At 41.9% G+C, this 16,743-nt stretch overlaps 1 protein-coding gene across 3 annotated transcripts in view; it reads right to left on the bottom strand.

Moving 5' to 3' along the window:
* Nucleotides 1–10,101: 10,101 nt before the first annotated feature.
* The window catches only part of LOC126262522 (GATOR complex protein WDR59), a 299,723-nt gene continuing 293,081 nt past the window's right edge, over nt 10,102–16,743 (bottom strand). For 2 of the 3 annotated variants that reach the window (XM_049959194.1, XM_049959192.1), the window contains exon 22: nt 10,102–10,688. In XM_049959194.1, the coding sequence (XP_049815151.1) occupies nt 10,549–10,688 (140 nt within the window). In that variant the 3' untranslated portion in view covers nt 10,102–10,548. The remainder of the gene's footprint in view (nt 10,689–16,743) is intronic. The other variant, XM_049959195.1, reaches the window with a different exon arrangement.

Raw genomic sequence — 16,743 nt, forward strand, 5'->3', positions numbered from 1 at the left:
AAAATTCAGTTTATTTCCAAATTAGTACTGAGCAGCAGAGCTGCAACTTTATTTCAACCAGAAGTTATGTTTTAAGGTTAGTATTTGCATTTTGTTCATAAGTGTTTCCATTGCAGTTACTACATATATATAAAAAGTGCTAACTGCCAAAAGGTTTTGAGTGTAGTGAGTCATCATCAGAACTAAAAATCCATTATCTTGTTACACAAATATTGTGTCAAGTAGTCATCAAGCACTCATTTGGTGACTTAAAATACATCTAACAAATATGACCAAGACATGTAAACAAAAAGAATTATTTTCAGAGTTTGATTGCTCCAGTTTGACAATGTCAAATTTCATCAAAAATCTTTCACTGAGGGCAGGTGACAGTTGGATGCACATGCTGCATAGCAATGTTTGGCATGGTGCATGTAGCTGCCTGGTAGAGTGGTACGTCTACTGGGCACTCCCTGCGATACAGCCCACCCAGTGCGACAAGCTAAGGTTGCCAGGTGCCTACATCAAATGTGGCAGGCCAGGCCAAAAAAGCCCATGGGTTAAGAGTGCTGCATGGTGGGCTGCACAAGACTACTTCTGCAGTAGATGACACTCTCCCAGAATTATTTACATTCTTGAGACAGCCGGCTATGACCAAACTACTGTCTCTGGAATGCAAGATATAAGAGACTGAGAAAATGCCTTCAGGATTCATGAGGGGTGTAACAATAATCCCAGTTCCACTGCAGGCAAGTGCTGACGGGTGCGAATATTACTAAACCATTACTTTGGTAAGTAATGGTTGCAAGGTATTGGCACAAATTACCTATCCGTACAAGCCAATCTTATGGACCATCAGTTTGGGTTATTTAGAAATCAAAGAACACACAAAGGAATACTGACTTACAATATGGACTAAAGAATGGCTGACCTACATTTATAGCATCTGTAGATTTAAAGCTTTTGACACTGTTGACGGGAATACACACTCTGAAATTGCAAAGGTAACAGGGATCAAAAACATGTACAAAAACCAGACTGCAATTCTAAGAGTTTGACGACATGAATGGGAAGTGGTAATTGAGGAGGGACTGAGCTACAACTGTAGCCTATTATCGATATTATTCAGTCTATACACTGGAAAAACAGTACAAGAAATCATGGCAAAATTTGAAAACAAAACAACTGAAGTTCAGGGTGAACAAAAACAATCTTCAAGGTCTGTCAGCAATACTGTAATACTGGGCAGATGGCAGGGGATTTGGAAGGTACATTGACAGAAATGGACAGTTATAACATGAATGTCAACAAAAGTAAAACAAGGACAATGGAGTATAGTGAAATTAATTCAGTTGATAATGAGGGTGTTATTTCAGGAAATGAGATAAAAATAGTAGTAGATGAGTTTTGCTATGTGGGGAGCAGGAAAACTGATGATGAGTATATAAAATTCAGTCTGAAAACAGCAAGAAAAGAGTATTTTATGCAAGTATTTGTCTGGAGTGTAACCTTATATGTAAGTGAAATGTGGATGGAAAGCAGAAGAATGCTGAAGATAGGTTGGGAAGATTGAATAACTAATGAGGTACTGAAACAAAGTGAGGAGAAAAGAGCACTAAGGGACAAGTTGACTAAAAGAAGGGCTCAGTTGATAAAAAACATCTTGAGGCTTCAACGAATAATAAATTTGATTGAGAAGGGAAGAGTGTGTGTGTGGGGGCCACGGGGGGAGGGGGGGGGGTTGGGGAGGGGGGGGGTTATGGATGTACGTCACAACAGTTACTCACAAAAGAAGACACCTGCGAAGTACAGATGAGCTAGAAAGCTGCATCAAATTAGACTTTGAACTGAGAATCACAGCCACCACCAACTACAATGTTGTGAAGAAATGTTGAAGATCTGCTAATAATTAAACAAAGATGAAGTAAAAATTAATTCTATTGCCATAGTTATGCATAGGAACTGTTCTAGGCACGAGTGACCAGTGAGCGGTGCACGGCAGAGAATGGAAACACGAAGCTGCCAGGCAAGGGAGCTGCTCGAGGTATCGCTAACAGCGAACAGAGAGGACAGATGAACAAGTAGGGGACGACAGACACTACGACCAACCAGGACACAACAAGAGGCAAGCAAGCAAGCAAGAACTGAGGTGATAAACATGGTGAGACAACAACAATGCAGGAACACTTCAAACAAAAACAGTACGTATCTCAACACACAGAACTGGAACGCAGTACGGCCGAGATGCATATGCGAACTAGAGTGAGTACCAGACTGCTGGGTTAGCGCCCTGCAGCCGTCTAAATACATGACCGAGGGGAATGCGATCAGCCATGGACTTCACACGGTATGGAGAGTGGCGAACTCAAACAGCGAGGCTTGTGGCACAGGCATGAGCCAGAGCACAGAGACCCCTAGTGTGTATACAGGTCCATATCCTCTGGCGCGCACTCAACTTCCGCACCTTCCAACACCAGATCCCCTCCCCCTCCTCCCCCCCAAAACCTGTGCATTGGGACGTAAACACCCCGGATGGTGATGTGGTGAGTGGAAGGAAGGAGACCCTGTTTTGTCTAGGGGGAGCCATCAGCTGTCTGCATTGGGGGTCTACTTGAGGGCCTTGTGCACACCAGAAGGAGTTGCGTGGTTGGGGGACATGAGGTGCCACGAAGGTGTATGAGACCAGAGTTGGTTATGGTGGTAGCGCTTATGCCTCTTCTGTGTCTATACTGATGTCACATGCCTCCCATTAACTGCGTCTATTGTGGCAGGAGTCCAAGCAGCCTTGCTCCCATACGAGCAGGCCCACATGGCCATTCACAGGATGTAGTGCTGAGAGGGTTGGGAGCAGGGCTCAGAAGGTGAGGGTGTCAGCAGATGGAGCAGGGTCCCTGGTTGCCACACATGGAGGAGTTCGGCTGGACTATGACCATCGATCAGGGTGGTGCGATAAGTGCTGAGGAATAAGGTGAGGGCCGACATGGTGCAGAGGATTCGACCCCTGTTGTCTAAATGTCCTGATCGTTCATCCTGCTGTGCCATTGAAGGATGGATGGAACAGAGGGGTGTGGATGTGTTTGATACTGTTGGCCTCACAGAATGCACAGAAGGAGGCTGCCATGAAGTGGAGGCCATATTGGAGGCCAAGGTCGAGGCAGGCCTTCAATGGTGAGAACTTTAGCCAAGGCCGTGAGTGTGGCATTAGCCATGGTGAACGCCATGGGCACCACATACTGTTATCTGGAGTATGCATCCAATAAGTAACGACATCGATCCCAAGAATGGGCCCGCAAAATTCAGATGGATGTGGTCCCAGGGCCATTGAGGCATGGGCCAGGTTGCAAATAATTGCAAAGGGCTGGCCTGGTGACGCACACACACCATGCACCCATGGACCAAGCAATTGATGTCATCATCAATGCCAGGGTTAATACAGATGCCAGCAAGCCAACGCCTCCATACGGGACATCCCCCAGTATCTACGGTGTAGCAAGTGTAGGATGCAGTGACGCAAATTGGGTGGGATGATCACCTGATGGGCGTCAGCCTCCACAGCCAACAGAAGGACACCCGCCACAACCGAGAGCATGTGTGAGAGGTGCTGCCAGGGCCTGAATTAAGTTTTCAACCAACAAGTCAGATAGGTGGGCCAACCGTGAGTCATGTAGTGGAGAGCCTGCCACAGTATGGGGTTCTGGCGTGTGGCTGAGGTGACCTGTGTAGTTGTGACGCGAAATCCGCCCAGTGTATCTCGGCGGGCCATATCAATGTGAAAGCAGATGACTTCCTGCAGCTCGAACTTAGGATCAGGGCCTGAGGGAAGACGTGACAAGGCACCTGCATTGAGAGGTGGACTAATATCGGATAATGTAAGTGTACTTGCGTAAGAACAGTGCCCAGCACTGGAGACATTGAGCGTTTTGCCCTGGGCGGTGTGTGTGTGTGTGGGCTAAATAGGGTAACCAAGGTTTTTATGATCCGTGAGGAGAGTGAACTTTGTCCCAAACAGGTAGATGTGAAACTTTTGAGTGGCAAATACAATCACCAGAGCCTCTTTCTCAATCTGAAAATAGTTCCTCTGTGCTGGGGATAGCATCTTGCATGTACAAGCAATGGGCTGTTCTGAGCCACCCTCATTCCTGTGAGCCAGGGCTGCCCCAATACCATAGGGCAAAGCATAAGCTGCCACAACCAAAGGGCAGCATGGAGAGAAGGGAGTCAGGCAAGGGCCAGACTTGAACATAGTTTTCAAGCGGAGAAAGGCTTGATCACAGGCAGGAATCCAGTTGAAAGGCACCCCTTTGGGATGCAAGCCATTGAGGGGCTGTGCAACGACAGCAGCCCGGGGTAAAATCTTTAAGTAGTAGTTAACCTTGCCCAAAAAAACCTGGAGGTCAGATAAATCCTTGGGGCAGGGAAAGGACGTGATGGCCGCGTAGTAACGATCCAACGTACAAATGCCATCTTTACTGAGCCAATGCCCCAGGTATTCGACTTCCGGTTGAAAGGAACTACACTTTTCCAGCCAACAGTATAAGCCTGTGGCCTGCAGGGCATGAAATAAGGTACAGAGGTTTTGCAAATGCTTGCAGCGTGTAAAGCTGGTGACCAAGATTTCATCGAGATAATTGACAAGAGCCGGGATGAGCTGTGTGAACTGCTCCCAGTACCTCTGGAAAATGACCAGCACCAAGGAAATACCAAATGGAAGGCACTTGTATTTATATAATCTGAAAGGCGTGTTGATGACAACAATGTTCTGGGATTCCTCATCTAAGAATAATTAGTGGTAATCCTCCGCTAGGTTTATCTTACAGAAGTACTCGCCATGCGCAGGTTTGGCAAGAAGGTCTTCCTGCCGGGGAATAGGATATGTTTCAACCAGGGACTGTACATTCATGGTAATTCCGAAATCCCCACATAGGCAAAGGGAGCAATTGGGTTTCCTGATTACCACTAACAGGGTCGCCCAAACGCTCGCTTTCATGGGCTCGATGAGGCCAGCAGCCTGCAGTCGATCGAGCTCTTGCCTGACTGCTGGTTGTAAGGCCACCGGAATGGGTCGAGTCCAGAAGAACTGCGGCTGAGCATCTGGCTGGAGAACAATGTGCCCTGGAAGTTGGAAGCACAGCATACGTCAGACTGAAACAGAGAGGCATAGGTCGAGCACAAATCATCGAGGTCCTGGAATGGGATGGCAGTGCAAATGACCTTAACTTCATCAGAAATCGAAAAACCAAACAATTTGAAAGCATCAAGTTCAAAGCCGAAGGATGGTCAACCACCAGTAGAGTCAGGAGCTGGGAAACATGTTTATAGATGGTCGGGACTAAGAACTGTCACTGTACGTGACCAATTGCCGAAAGGTGGGAGACAGCTCTGGGGAACCCAGGAGTGTATACGTCATCAGATTGATCATGGAGACAGTGTCCCCCATATTGACCTGGAAATGAACGTCTATGTTAGAAATACGGAGCATGAGGAACAACTTCCGCATCAATGGGGCATCCGGTGGGACAACTGACTGCAGCATGTGCATGGTATCCTGATGCCCTGTGGGCGAAGGGTGGGAGCAGGTTGAGTGGCTGCAACACAATGATTGGAGATGGCCGTATTTCTGACAGAGCGTGCAAATCTTGCAGCGATGGGGACAGTCTGTGTGAGAATGAGTGGAAAAGTATTGCGAGCAAGATGGAAGTGACCCACGCAACTGCCGACAAGGGGCGACCGGTGCTCCGAGGCCACAGAGATGTCGGACAAGGAGGACTCTCTGTGGGCTGTGCCCCACCTACAGTTCGCAGGAAGTCTACTACTGCCACCTGTGGCCTCGCCATGAAATGCTCATTCGCTGCCTGTGCGATTTCAAAGGAGCGCACTATGCGGAGAATGTCTTCTTGCAAGGGGTTATCGAGTTTCAAGGCGGCCATGTGGACCTCTGGGTTGGGTGTCAGTTTAACAACAACATCGCAAATCAAGGAGCCCACATACAATGCTGTGCAATGCTGAGTGATGTAAGTGAAGTCGCATTTGTGGTTGAGACTCTGCAAGTCGGTGTCCCAAGAACAGTATGACTGACCGGGCTGTTTATGGTACTGGTGGAACTCAAGCTGAGATGCCACAACAAGGTATCGCTGGGAATAGTAGTTACTCAGCAGCACACATATCTAGTTAAAGGAGAGAGCCACGGACTCTGGCAACGGTGCCAACTTGTGGAGCAGAAAGAACATGTCTGGTGATGCCCAGGACAAGAATAACGACCACTGTAGGGAGTCATCTGTCACCTGAAATGCTGAGAAATGTTGTTTCAGGCGATGCAAGTATGTTTCCCAGTCTTCCTTAGTGTCGTTGAAGGGCAGAAACGACAGTGGATGTGGGGAAGTGTCAGAAACTGGGACACCAGGGAACTGGTGTCACAGGGTATCCCGTGCAGTGACTTTTGTCTGTCAGCAACTGCAAAGATTGCTGTAAGGCATCTAACTGGCGCTGCTGCTGCATGAGCTGCTCCAGGAGATAGACCAACTTAGCCTTCATGCTACCAAACCTTTTACCTCATCGCCAATGTTACAGTCGTGAGTGACCGGTGAGCGGTGCATGGCAGAGAATGGAGACACAAAGCTGACGGGCAAGGGAGCTGCTGGAAATATCGCTAACAATGAACAGACAGGACAGGCGAACAAATAGGGGACGACAGACACTATGACCGACCAGTACACAACACGAGGCAAGCAAGCAAGAAATGAGGTGATAAACATGGTGAGACAACAACAACGCAGGAACACTCCAAACAATGACAGTATGTATTCCAGCACAGGGAACTGGAACGCAGTGCGGCTGAGAAGCACAAGCGAACTATGGGGAGTACCAGACTGCTGGGGACCACTGCACAGCCATCTAAATACACGACTGTGGGAAATGCGATTGGCCGTGGACATCACATGGTACGGAGAGTGGTGGACTCGCATGGTGAGGCCTGCGGTGCAAGTGCGTGCCGGGGTACAGAGACCCCTAGTGTGTATCAAAGTCCATATCCTCTGGTGTGCACTCAACTTCCTCACCTTCCAACACCAGAGCAATCAGTGCTTACAGTATTTAAACTTTAGAAATATGTAACAGATGCCTTATAACCTTTGCTGATTGACAGTTAATAAATGAATATTAAAATGATAAAAAACTTTTGATTTGAATTAACGCCAAATGTTCCTTTCATGTATTATATCCTTCCACCATTGGTAGACCTACCACATTATAATTCGCTAATACGCACGTAACCAAATAAACTGATTTTATTTCCAGGATTTGAAACTATACTTCAAAAATGGTAAGAAAACAAGGAACTGTCAGAAAAACTAAGAGAAAACATAAATATCGGCAAAGTTAGGCCAGTAGACCAACACCGTATACAATTTTAACAGACCTCCAACATGCTGTAGGTGAAATATGTCAGCAGCTTTCCCTTTTTGATATAAATGGTTGGAATTCTGTCAAAACTTGCATAAAAAAGTACCATTTATTTATTGGTGGTGACTGATTTAAGACATTAAATACACAATAAACCAACTATGCTGAACAGTACACAGAGAACTACTTGTATTGTACAGCTACTTGATTTATTGTGTGTTGAACTATTTGTATTGCCACACTGGACTGCTGCATGCTTGTTTGACTTTATTTTAATTACTTACAAACAGAGATGGTTTGAAAATGGACATAACGTCCGACACTAGTCACCACCAATAAATAAAAGATATCACTTAATGCGGCTTTCGATGGAGTTCCAGCCATCTATTTCAACATACACTTTCAATTGTTGTCACAAGCCACAGCTTCCCACAGTACATTATGCTTGTTTCACAAATGAGACTTTTCAAAATGGAGGTAATACTGTTAAATTGTTTTCTGGTCTTGACCTGACTAACCTTTTACTATGTACAACAAACTGTGGGGAAACACATTTGTTCAATTTGGTGGCATTAGAACAACAAAAATATAAAACAGCAATTTCTACTGATTCATTAAAGACTACACTGCCACATAAAATCCAGATCAGAATAGCAACACAATAATAATTAAAATGATGTGATTCACTTACCTGATGTACCTGTACTTAATAAAAACAAACATGTAAAATTCCAGCACATGTACTTCATAGATGTAGAAATTCTGCACAGAGGATGCAAAGGACAACTCAACTAAGTAATTCTAAGGGAGAAAAGAAAATAATTACTGTTACCTTTGATAGTGTCAAAAATATTTTTCGTCCTAATCTATCTGCAGAGTCTTTGATTCTGTACACACCTGAGTGATTCAATAATGTTGTTGTTTGTAATGTTGTTATTCTAGACAGTGAGGCAGTACATAAAACCAAGGTAATATGAAAATGAACAGGAAGGAAAGAGCATGGTCTGGCATACTATCATTGACAAAACCATTACAGATGGAAACCAAATATTTCACTTACAACTATATCGACAGTCAACATAAGCTGCCTGATTGGAATGGGGAATGAAGTCGGTCCATTTTCAAAGCAGCCATTTCTGGAATTTACTGACACAGCAGAAAACATAAATTTGGATGGCTGGATCAGGATTTGACCCCCCAACCCCCACCCACTGCCCAGTGTAATGCCATTGCACCATTTTTTAAGTAATAAGAAAATAAAAGTACAGTAAAACAAAAACTACAAGGGATACTGTTCTACCAAACATTAGCAGGAACAAAATTTTGTAATGTAACCTGTGATTGTCGAGTTCTAATATTTCCATTTCTCCACTCCTCTCTAACCCTCTTTAACTCTTCAGGAATATTCTTCTTTCTCATTAATGACTGAACCATCTCTGTCCAAGTATTAGGTGGCTGACAATTTATTTCTTCTTCAGTTTGCTATTCAGACCATCATACATTGCGGAAGCCTTTTTTCTTGCATCCTTTTGACATGACCAAACCGGTGTTGTTGCTGCTGTTGAATAAAGTCATTAATTGAATTTCTGTCTCTGATTACTTCATTTCTTCTCTCTCTCTCTTTTCTTCGTATCATCAAAAAACATCCCAAGAAATTGACTTCTGCAGCTAACTATTATGAATTTAATTGCAATTTTATTGTGCAAGCTTCTGAATCATATGTAGTAACACTCTCAACTACTATTTTAAATATTCTTGTTTTAGTAGCAATTCTTCTGTGCTTATCCCAGGGGATTCCAATACTTGCTTTGTCTTGTTTTCAATCATTTGGAATTTTCATCCCTTGGTATTTAGGTCCATCACTAGCTGTTACTATACCCATCCCTTCTTCCAACACTAAATATTCATTTGTTCCTCCAGTTAGAATGTACTTTATTTTATTTATGTTTACATTTAAATCGCTCTCTTATATTCGTATAACAATTTTCTGGTCGTACACTCTACAACCTCGTAGGCATGGACTAAAATCAGTTAACACTCTGCTAATTGTAATAACAATGCTGTTTTATAATTTACTGGAATGCACACAACTTTACATTTTTAGATAAATCTGAGTCTGGCATTGGCCTTTCACAGAGATAGACTCATGTTTTAGCCCACCTTAAATTATTTCCGAAAGAACTCGACGGCTGTGATGATTGCACTGACTTACCAATGATAACGTACAGTCAAACAACAAAGGCTCTTTTTGTCTACTACTGCAGTTTACATTACATTCAGTAAAGTGATGATAAAGTTGTCAACTAAAAGTATTCAGTAACGGGACACAATCACTTAAAACAGAAAAGATTTGCTGTCTTGTTTTCTTGATCTCATGCTAATTAAGTTCCTTTTAAATAACTGTAGAGTACAAATAGTTTTTGAAAAGAGGTGAGTTCTGGTAAGAAATCACATACAAAGTAGTGAATAAAGGCTTCCACAATATTGGTCTATACTTTTCCCCACAAAACTGGTAACTTGTGGGAGGAAGGCAAGATGGTGTGCTTCTCTTTAAAGCCAGGAGTCACTGTGCAAGAACAGAAGGGAAGGTTATTTATCACTGTCTCAAAGCAAAGCCATTTATCATTTCTTGCTTGCACAAAATGTCTAATGTGGGTAGCACATTTTGGAACAGCATTCAGAAAACTCTCTATTACAATTTTCAGACACTTTAATTGAGTTATATAACAGGCAGTCTTCGAGTAGGTTACACAAAAGAAGTCACAATTAAGTCACAATATAGAGCATGAGAGATTCCATGTGCAAACATTTACATACTTTATTTACAGTTCTTTCACTCAAAATAAGGAGAGGAAAGCTCCTGCCAATGAAAATTAAAAATATTATGTACAAGGAAAAATTTACAAAAGACCTTACATATAAATTACAAGATGCACAGAGAAACAGAATTTAACAAATGAAGCTCACTTTCTTTCATTACTGTGTGAAGGAAGGCAACAACATACATAGAAGTGATAAAATTTACAGTAAACATATTTTCAAAAATGAAGCTCACTTTCCTTCCTTATCATATGAAGGACTGTGGAACAGCAGGTACTAAGATATTTGGTTTCAGTTGTCAAACAGCCTAATGAATACTGATAACTTTCAATGTGTCCAAGTTACCCACTGTTACGTATCTAAAATAGATGCACTTTCAGCCAGGCAGGAGCAGCCACAGCCTGTTGGACAAACACTATGTGATTCAAACCACAGTTTCATGTGATCCATGTGACCACCATGACCGCAAACCAAACAGAAATTGGATGATCCTGAAAGAAAAAAAGGAAATACTTTTGCTGGATGTTCTTGTATGTTAATACTTATAATCATGTAGCAGTTCCAGAGATAAAAATTAAAGAAATTAACAACAATAATGCTCAATAAGGCAGAAAAGTACGATTAGATGTTATTAATAATGACATAAACAAGGCATTCTCTATTAAATAGGCAGCCAATAACAAATTGTGATTTGTTACTTTAATGAGCACAGTATTTAAGATCAGCTCATGAAAACTGACTAAACGGCACGAAAGCTGTGTGATGACCCCATGCCCCCACACCGCATCCAATGATATCACTGACAGAGGTCAAAAAGGCAGTTGGTTGGTAGTGATGGGCCCACCAGGACCCGTGGACAAGGTTTATATTTTTAGTTTTTAATGCATTTGTGAATACTGGAATCACCATCATTTTTAACATATTGAGGCTGAGGTTGATGGACATACTAAATACAGTTACTATTTTTAAACTAAAAACCCTAAGGGTGTAATAGCATGTTACTTATTTCTGCAGCTTTTGTTTCCATTGCCTGTTACATTCTTATGCTGCTTGTGTGGTCTCTTGGCTTGTCATAACTGGACTGTTAATGGATATGGGTAGCAGAATTCCTTTATTTGATACTTTTGTTTGTCACGTGTATCAGCATCTTATGGACTGTACCACTGTTACGCAGACTGTGTGCGTGCTAGTAATCTTGAAGGTTGTTTCATGGAGTCACAGCTACAGTGTTTCTATACATCTTATTTGGTTTCATCTATGTGTAAAAAAAGCATAAAATAGTGAAATTCAAGCAATATTGATCACACACACTGTTTGTTAAACTTAGAAGTCAAAGAACTGTTGAATAACTGCTTGGAACTTGACGATCTTGTACACTAAAATGGCCACCTTTCGTAACACAACAACTGTATGGTTCACCTGAACAATGTTGTAATTAACAAACAGTAAATTGTACAGCACAACAAAAAACTGTTTTATGATTTCCTATTTGGGCTTCCTTGATGCAAGCAGTATATATAAGGTAATACATCTTTCTGCATATTTTTGTAGTAGTTGTTACACAATTCCTTACATTATCTTTCAAAATCTATATCTATTTTAATTTTCTGGATGAAAAATATTGTATTTGTGCTGTTGCAATTTTGTACTGCTGAAACACACTGGTTCTTCTGTCTTACTCATTGCAGTAACTGAAAGCTAGTTTCGAGAAAATGCAACAAAACACACAATGTTTATTTGCATTACAAATTGCACAAGCAGCAGCAGGAGGTATTGAAAAATTCAGCACCACTGCTGTTGAAATCTCACTAAATACGCACATTCAGCATCACATTTTCAGTCCTCAATCAGTAGTTTTTGTCTGACAGATGTGCAAATACACCATTCACTTGGTAGGCGCTGACAGAAAAACTGTTTTCAGATGGGAAATGCTAATGAATTAGGAAAGTCTACCTTCATGGTATTTTTGATTGGCAAAAGTTTATCATACATGACAGGGAAAACTGAAATATTAGGGGGTGGTAAATTTATTCTCCCAGCAGCTCTCAATACCTTTGCAATGTTTCGACAAACCCACAACTGTAGGATGTTATGAATTTCTCTTTTTAGGGTCCTCAGATGAAATTTGTAACCAGACATATTCAATTATTTTGTATAAGCTTTTCTGCAACTCTTGGAAGAATGCACTAAGATCCCAGAAATCATCTGGCTTCAACTTCCACACAAGAAATTTGTTGGTGGGTGTGCAATGTGTCATAGGACTTCTATAACATCCCAAACACACACCCTCTACATGCTCCCCAAAATTCATAAACCCAACAATCATGGATGGCCCATTATAGTCGGTTATTGTGCTCCCACAGAAAGAATTTTGCCTCTCACTGACCAACAGTTCTAACCTATTGCCCAAAATAGAGCCTCCCATATCAAAGACATTTATCGACTTTCCACCATCCTCATCCCCTTAACCTCCTGGATTTCTACTCGTCACTATTGATGCAACTTCCCTATACATCAGCATCGTCCATAGTCCTACCACTATTGAACACTACCTCTCCCAACATCCTTCAGACTCCAAACCCACAATCTCTTTCCTCATACACTTTATTAACTATAGCCCCATACACAACTACCACTCGTCTGAAGGGAAGGCATAAAAACAAAACAAAACCACAACCGTGAGCACCACTCTTAGCCTCCCAAAACCCAAATATCTGGTCTGGTTCAGGTTCATCGATGACATCTTCATGATCTGGACCCAGGGCCAGGGCACACTATCCTCATTCCTCTGCAAGTTCAACACCTTCACTCCTATACACTTCACTTGGGCCTCTTCAACCCTGCCTCACTTGGATGTTGACTTCCTCCTCTCTGATGGCTCCATCCACATCTCTGTCCACATTAAACCCACCAACCACCAACAGTACCAGCATTTTGACAGCTGTTACCCCCTCCACACCAAAAAATCCCTCCCATATAGCCTGGCCACCTGGGGATGGCATATCTGCAGTGACGGGAACTCCTTTGCCCAGTACTCTTAAGTTTCCACAAAGGCCTTCACAGACAGACACTATCCCCCTGACCTAGTCCACAAACAAATCTCTCATGCCATATCCCCACATGCCCCCAACACCTCCCGGAACCAGCTACAAAGGAGTGCTGCCTTCATAATCCAGTACCACTTCATATTGGAACAACTGAACCACATCCTTCTCAGGGCTTTGATTATATATCATCATGCCCTGAAAAAGGGACATCATATCCAAGATCCTTCCCACCCATCCTAAAGTCGTGTTCCATCACCCACCCAACATCCACAACATCCTTGTCCATCCCTATGTCACTCTCAATCCCAACCCCTTGTCACATGGATCATTTCCCCGGAGAAGACCCAGGTGCAAGACCTGCCCAATCCACTCACACTACAATTACTATTCCAGTCCTGTCACAGACTTATCCTACCCCATCATAAGAGGCTGGGCCACCTGTGAAAGCAACCATGTTATATACCAGTTCTGCTGTAATCATTGTTGTGGATGAATGGCCACCACTGTGGCCAAGAGCAAACTGGGAAGTAATTACATGTGGGGTCCCACAAGGTTCCATTTTAGGGCCCTTACTTTTTCTTGTGTATATCAATGACCTTTCATCAGTAACATTACCAGATGCCAAGTTCATTTTGTTTGCCGATGATACAAACATTGCAATAAATAGCAAATCAAGTGTAGTCTTAGGAAGTTCAGCTAATAAAATATTTGTCGACATTAATTAGTGGTTCCTAGCCAATTCCTTGTCACTAAACTTTGAAAAAACACACTACATGCAGTTCAGAACTTGGAAGGGGTGTCCCACGAGTATATGCCTAACATATGACGACAAGCAGATAGGAGAAGTGGACAGTGTTAAATTCTTGGGATTACAGCTTGATAATAAATTCAACTGGGAAAAACACACCACAGAACTGCTGAAGCATCTTAACAAATCTCTATTTGCAATATGAATTGTGTCAGATATAGGGGATATAAAAATGAAAAAGCTGGCATGCTATGCTTACTTTCATTCCATAATGTCATATGGGATTATTTTTTGGGGTAACTCATCAAGCCAAGCTAAAGTTTTCTGGGCACAAAAACATGCTGTAAGAGTTATATGTGGTGTGAACTCAAGAACATCCTGCAGAAGCCTGTTTTGGAACTAGGGATACTAACTACTGCTTCCCAATATATTTATTCCTTAATGAAATTTGTCATTAAAAATATATCACTTTTTCAAACCAATAGCTCAATTCATGGGATCAATACTAGAAATAAGAATAATCTTCACAAGGATTTAAAGTCACTTAGTCTTGTACAAAAAGGTGTGCATTATTCAGGAACACACATTTTCAATAACTTGCCAGCAGCCATAAAAAGCTTAACAACCAATGAAATTCAGTTTAAGAGAAGCCTAAAGGATTTATTGGTGGCCAACTCCTCCTACTCCATTGATGAATTTCTCAGTAGAACCAACTGATTTGTGTGTGTGTATATATATAATATAGCTTCTGCACAATTTCAGTACAGTAATGTGTTCATTGTAAATAAGTATTGTAGTAGTTGCATTACACGTTATAACCTTATAAATAAATAAAAAAAACTTTTTCATTTTAAATTCAGTGGATTAGTATTTGTAAAATGACTCTTCTTTCATATAGTGTTCATTAAAAAATGACGATCATTCCATTTGGGACCTGTGGAATGGTACATTAGCTTATTTGTTTGAGTTGTAAATATTTGTCTTGTATTGTTGTTTTCCTGACACGTTCTACATCCTGGAGGACCTCCTCACTATGGATCAATTGGAATGAAAGTAAAATCTAATCTAATCTAATCTAAAGTGGACCACCTCATGGCACAACATGCAGCTGTATGTACCATACTTGATTTCAATGCCTGCTTCACAACCTGGGCCATCTGAATCCTCCCCTCCACCACCGGTTTTGCTGAACTGCACTCCTAAATTCATCCCAGCCTCAACCTATGGTAACCTACTTTTTCCAAACCCTCCACCCAACTTTTCTGCTCCCTCTGTCCTTTCACTTCCTCACAATTCTCCTCCCCTCACGTTCACGGTGTGCTGCTCCCGCCAGCACATCTACTGGTCTTTTCACCTTCTCTGCTGGTCTTCTTTATGTTCCCTGTGTTTCCCCCTCCTCTTCCAGCTCCACAGCCTATTGACACTGCACCTGTCACCCCTGTCCAGCCACCTCCAGACTCTGCATGCTCCGACAACCAGCACTGAGTCCTCTTCCTCCATCCGCATGCTGCTATCCCTTAACCTTCCTAACCACCCTGCAGACTGCAGCTCCTGTCTGGCTGGAGTGGACAGTGGTAGCAGTCGTGTGTGTGGGGTGTGCTTGCTTGTGCGAATGTGTGAAGGCTTCTCTTTTCTGAAGAAGGCTATGGTCGAAAGGTAATATGTAACAGTCTTTTCATTGTGCCTGTCTGCAACTCAACCTGTCATCTTAATGGTGAGCAGCAATCTGGGCTTGTAACAAGAGTACTGCTGTTGATAATATACAGAAGAAAGATTCACATGACAACAGAAGATTATCTGTTGAAGAATGATGCACAAAGTCACAGTATTACCTGTTGTTTTAATTTTTTTTAGTATTTGTACCAAGTATTTTGTACGCCGCTTTATACCTAGAATAGAGAATTGTGCTTTCTGTTTCAGTTTTTTTGAAATTCTGTCAGAAGAATGTTCACTGACCGACAGCACAAGAAGCTGTCACAATATGAACATGCATTCGACTTGGCACACCAAATTTTAATTTAAAATCACTTCTGAAAATCTCTCTATACGGGTAGGGTGCTAAGGACATGCATTTTGTGCATCCTCAAATCTGTACTTAAATAGCAACCATCATTTTTATGCCTTTCTTCCTTTGAAAACAATTCAGTTTGTCTCTGTCATGATCCAGATTTTATGATGACTGTTAGAATGCTTTCCTTTTGACTTTGAGGGTCAGATTATTCTTTAATTTGTTAATCAAAATTTGTACTCTGTGAGACATAATGTGCAAATCGTTCCATAGTATCCTTTGACAAAAGCGTACCTTGCTGATTTCTAATGGCAAATGATACTGAAATGAACAATGGTGACAAGTCTTACTTTCTTCTGTTGTTCATCTCTTCATATCAGCCAAATCACTGTACTAGACAGCCCTGCATTATGTCTGCTCATCACAATAAAATGCATAAAATCACCTTATCATTCATCAATAAATCTTTGCATGAAAACAAACAGTAGCAAACTATTTCCTAGAAAAGAATGAAATTCAATTCCTAATAATTTTGAACATCTCTCTCAAAACGTGTTAAATGAAAACTGTGTTAAAAACTGGAATTATGTTCAAAAAATTCCACTTACGACTATGTGATACTCTACTACATTACAATGCTATTTGAATTATGAGAAACTTATTTTACTGTTCCACTCAACATCTCAGGTGACAGTTTTCCAGAAACAGGACCTATTTCTCCACAATGTCTTAATAACTTGTGT

The sequence above is a fragment of the Schistocerca nitens genome, chromosome 6 (assembly GCF_023898315.1).
Source record: "Schistocerca nitens isolate TAMUIC-IGC-003100 chromosome 6, iqSchNite1.1, whole genome shotgun sequence".
NCBI lineage: Eukaryota > Metazoa > Arthropoda > Insecta > Orthoptera > Acrididae > Schistocerca > Schistocerca nitens.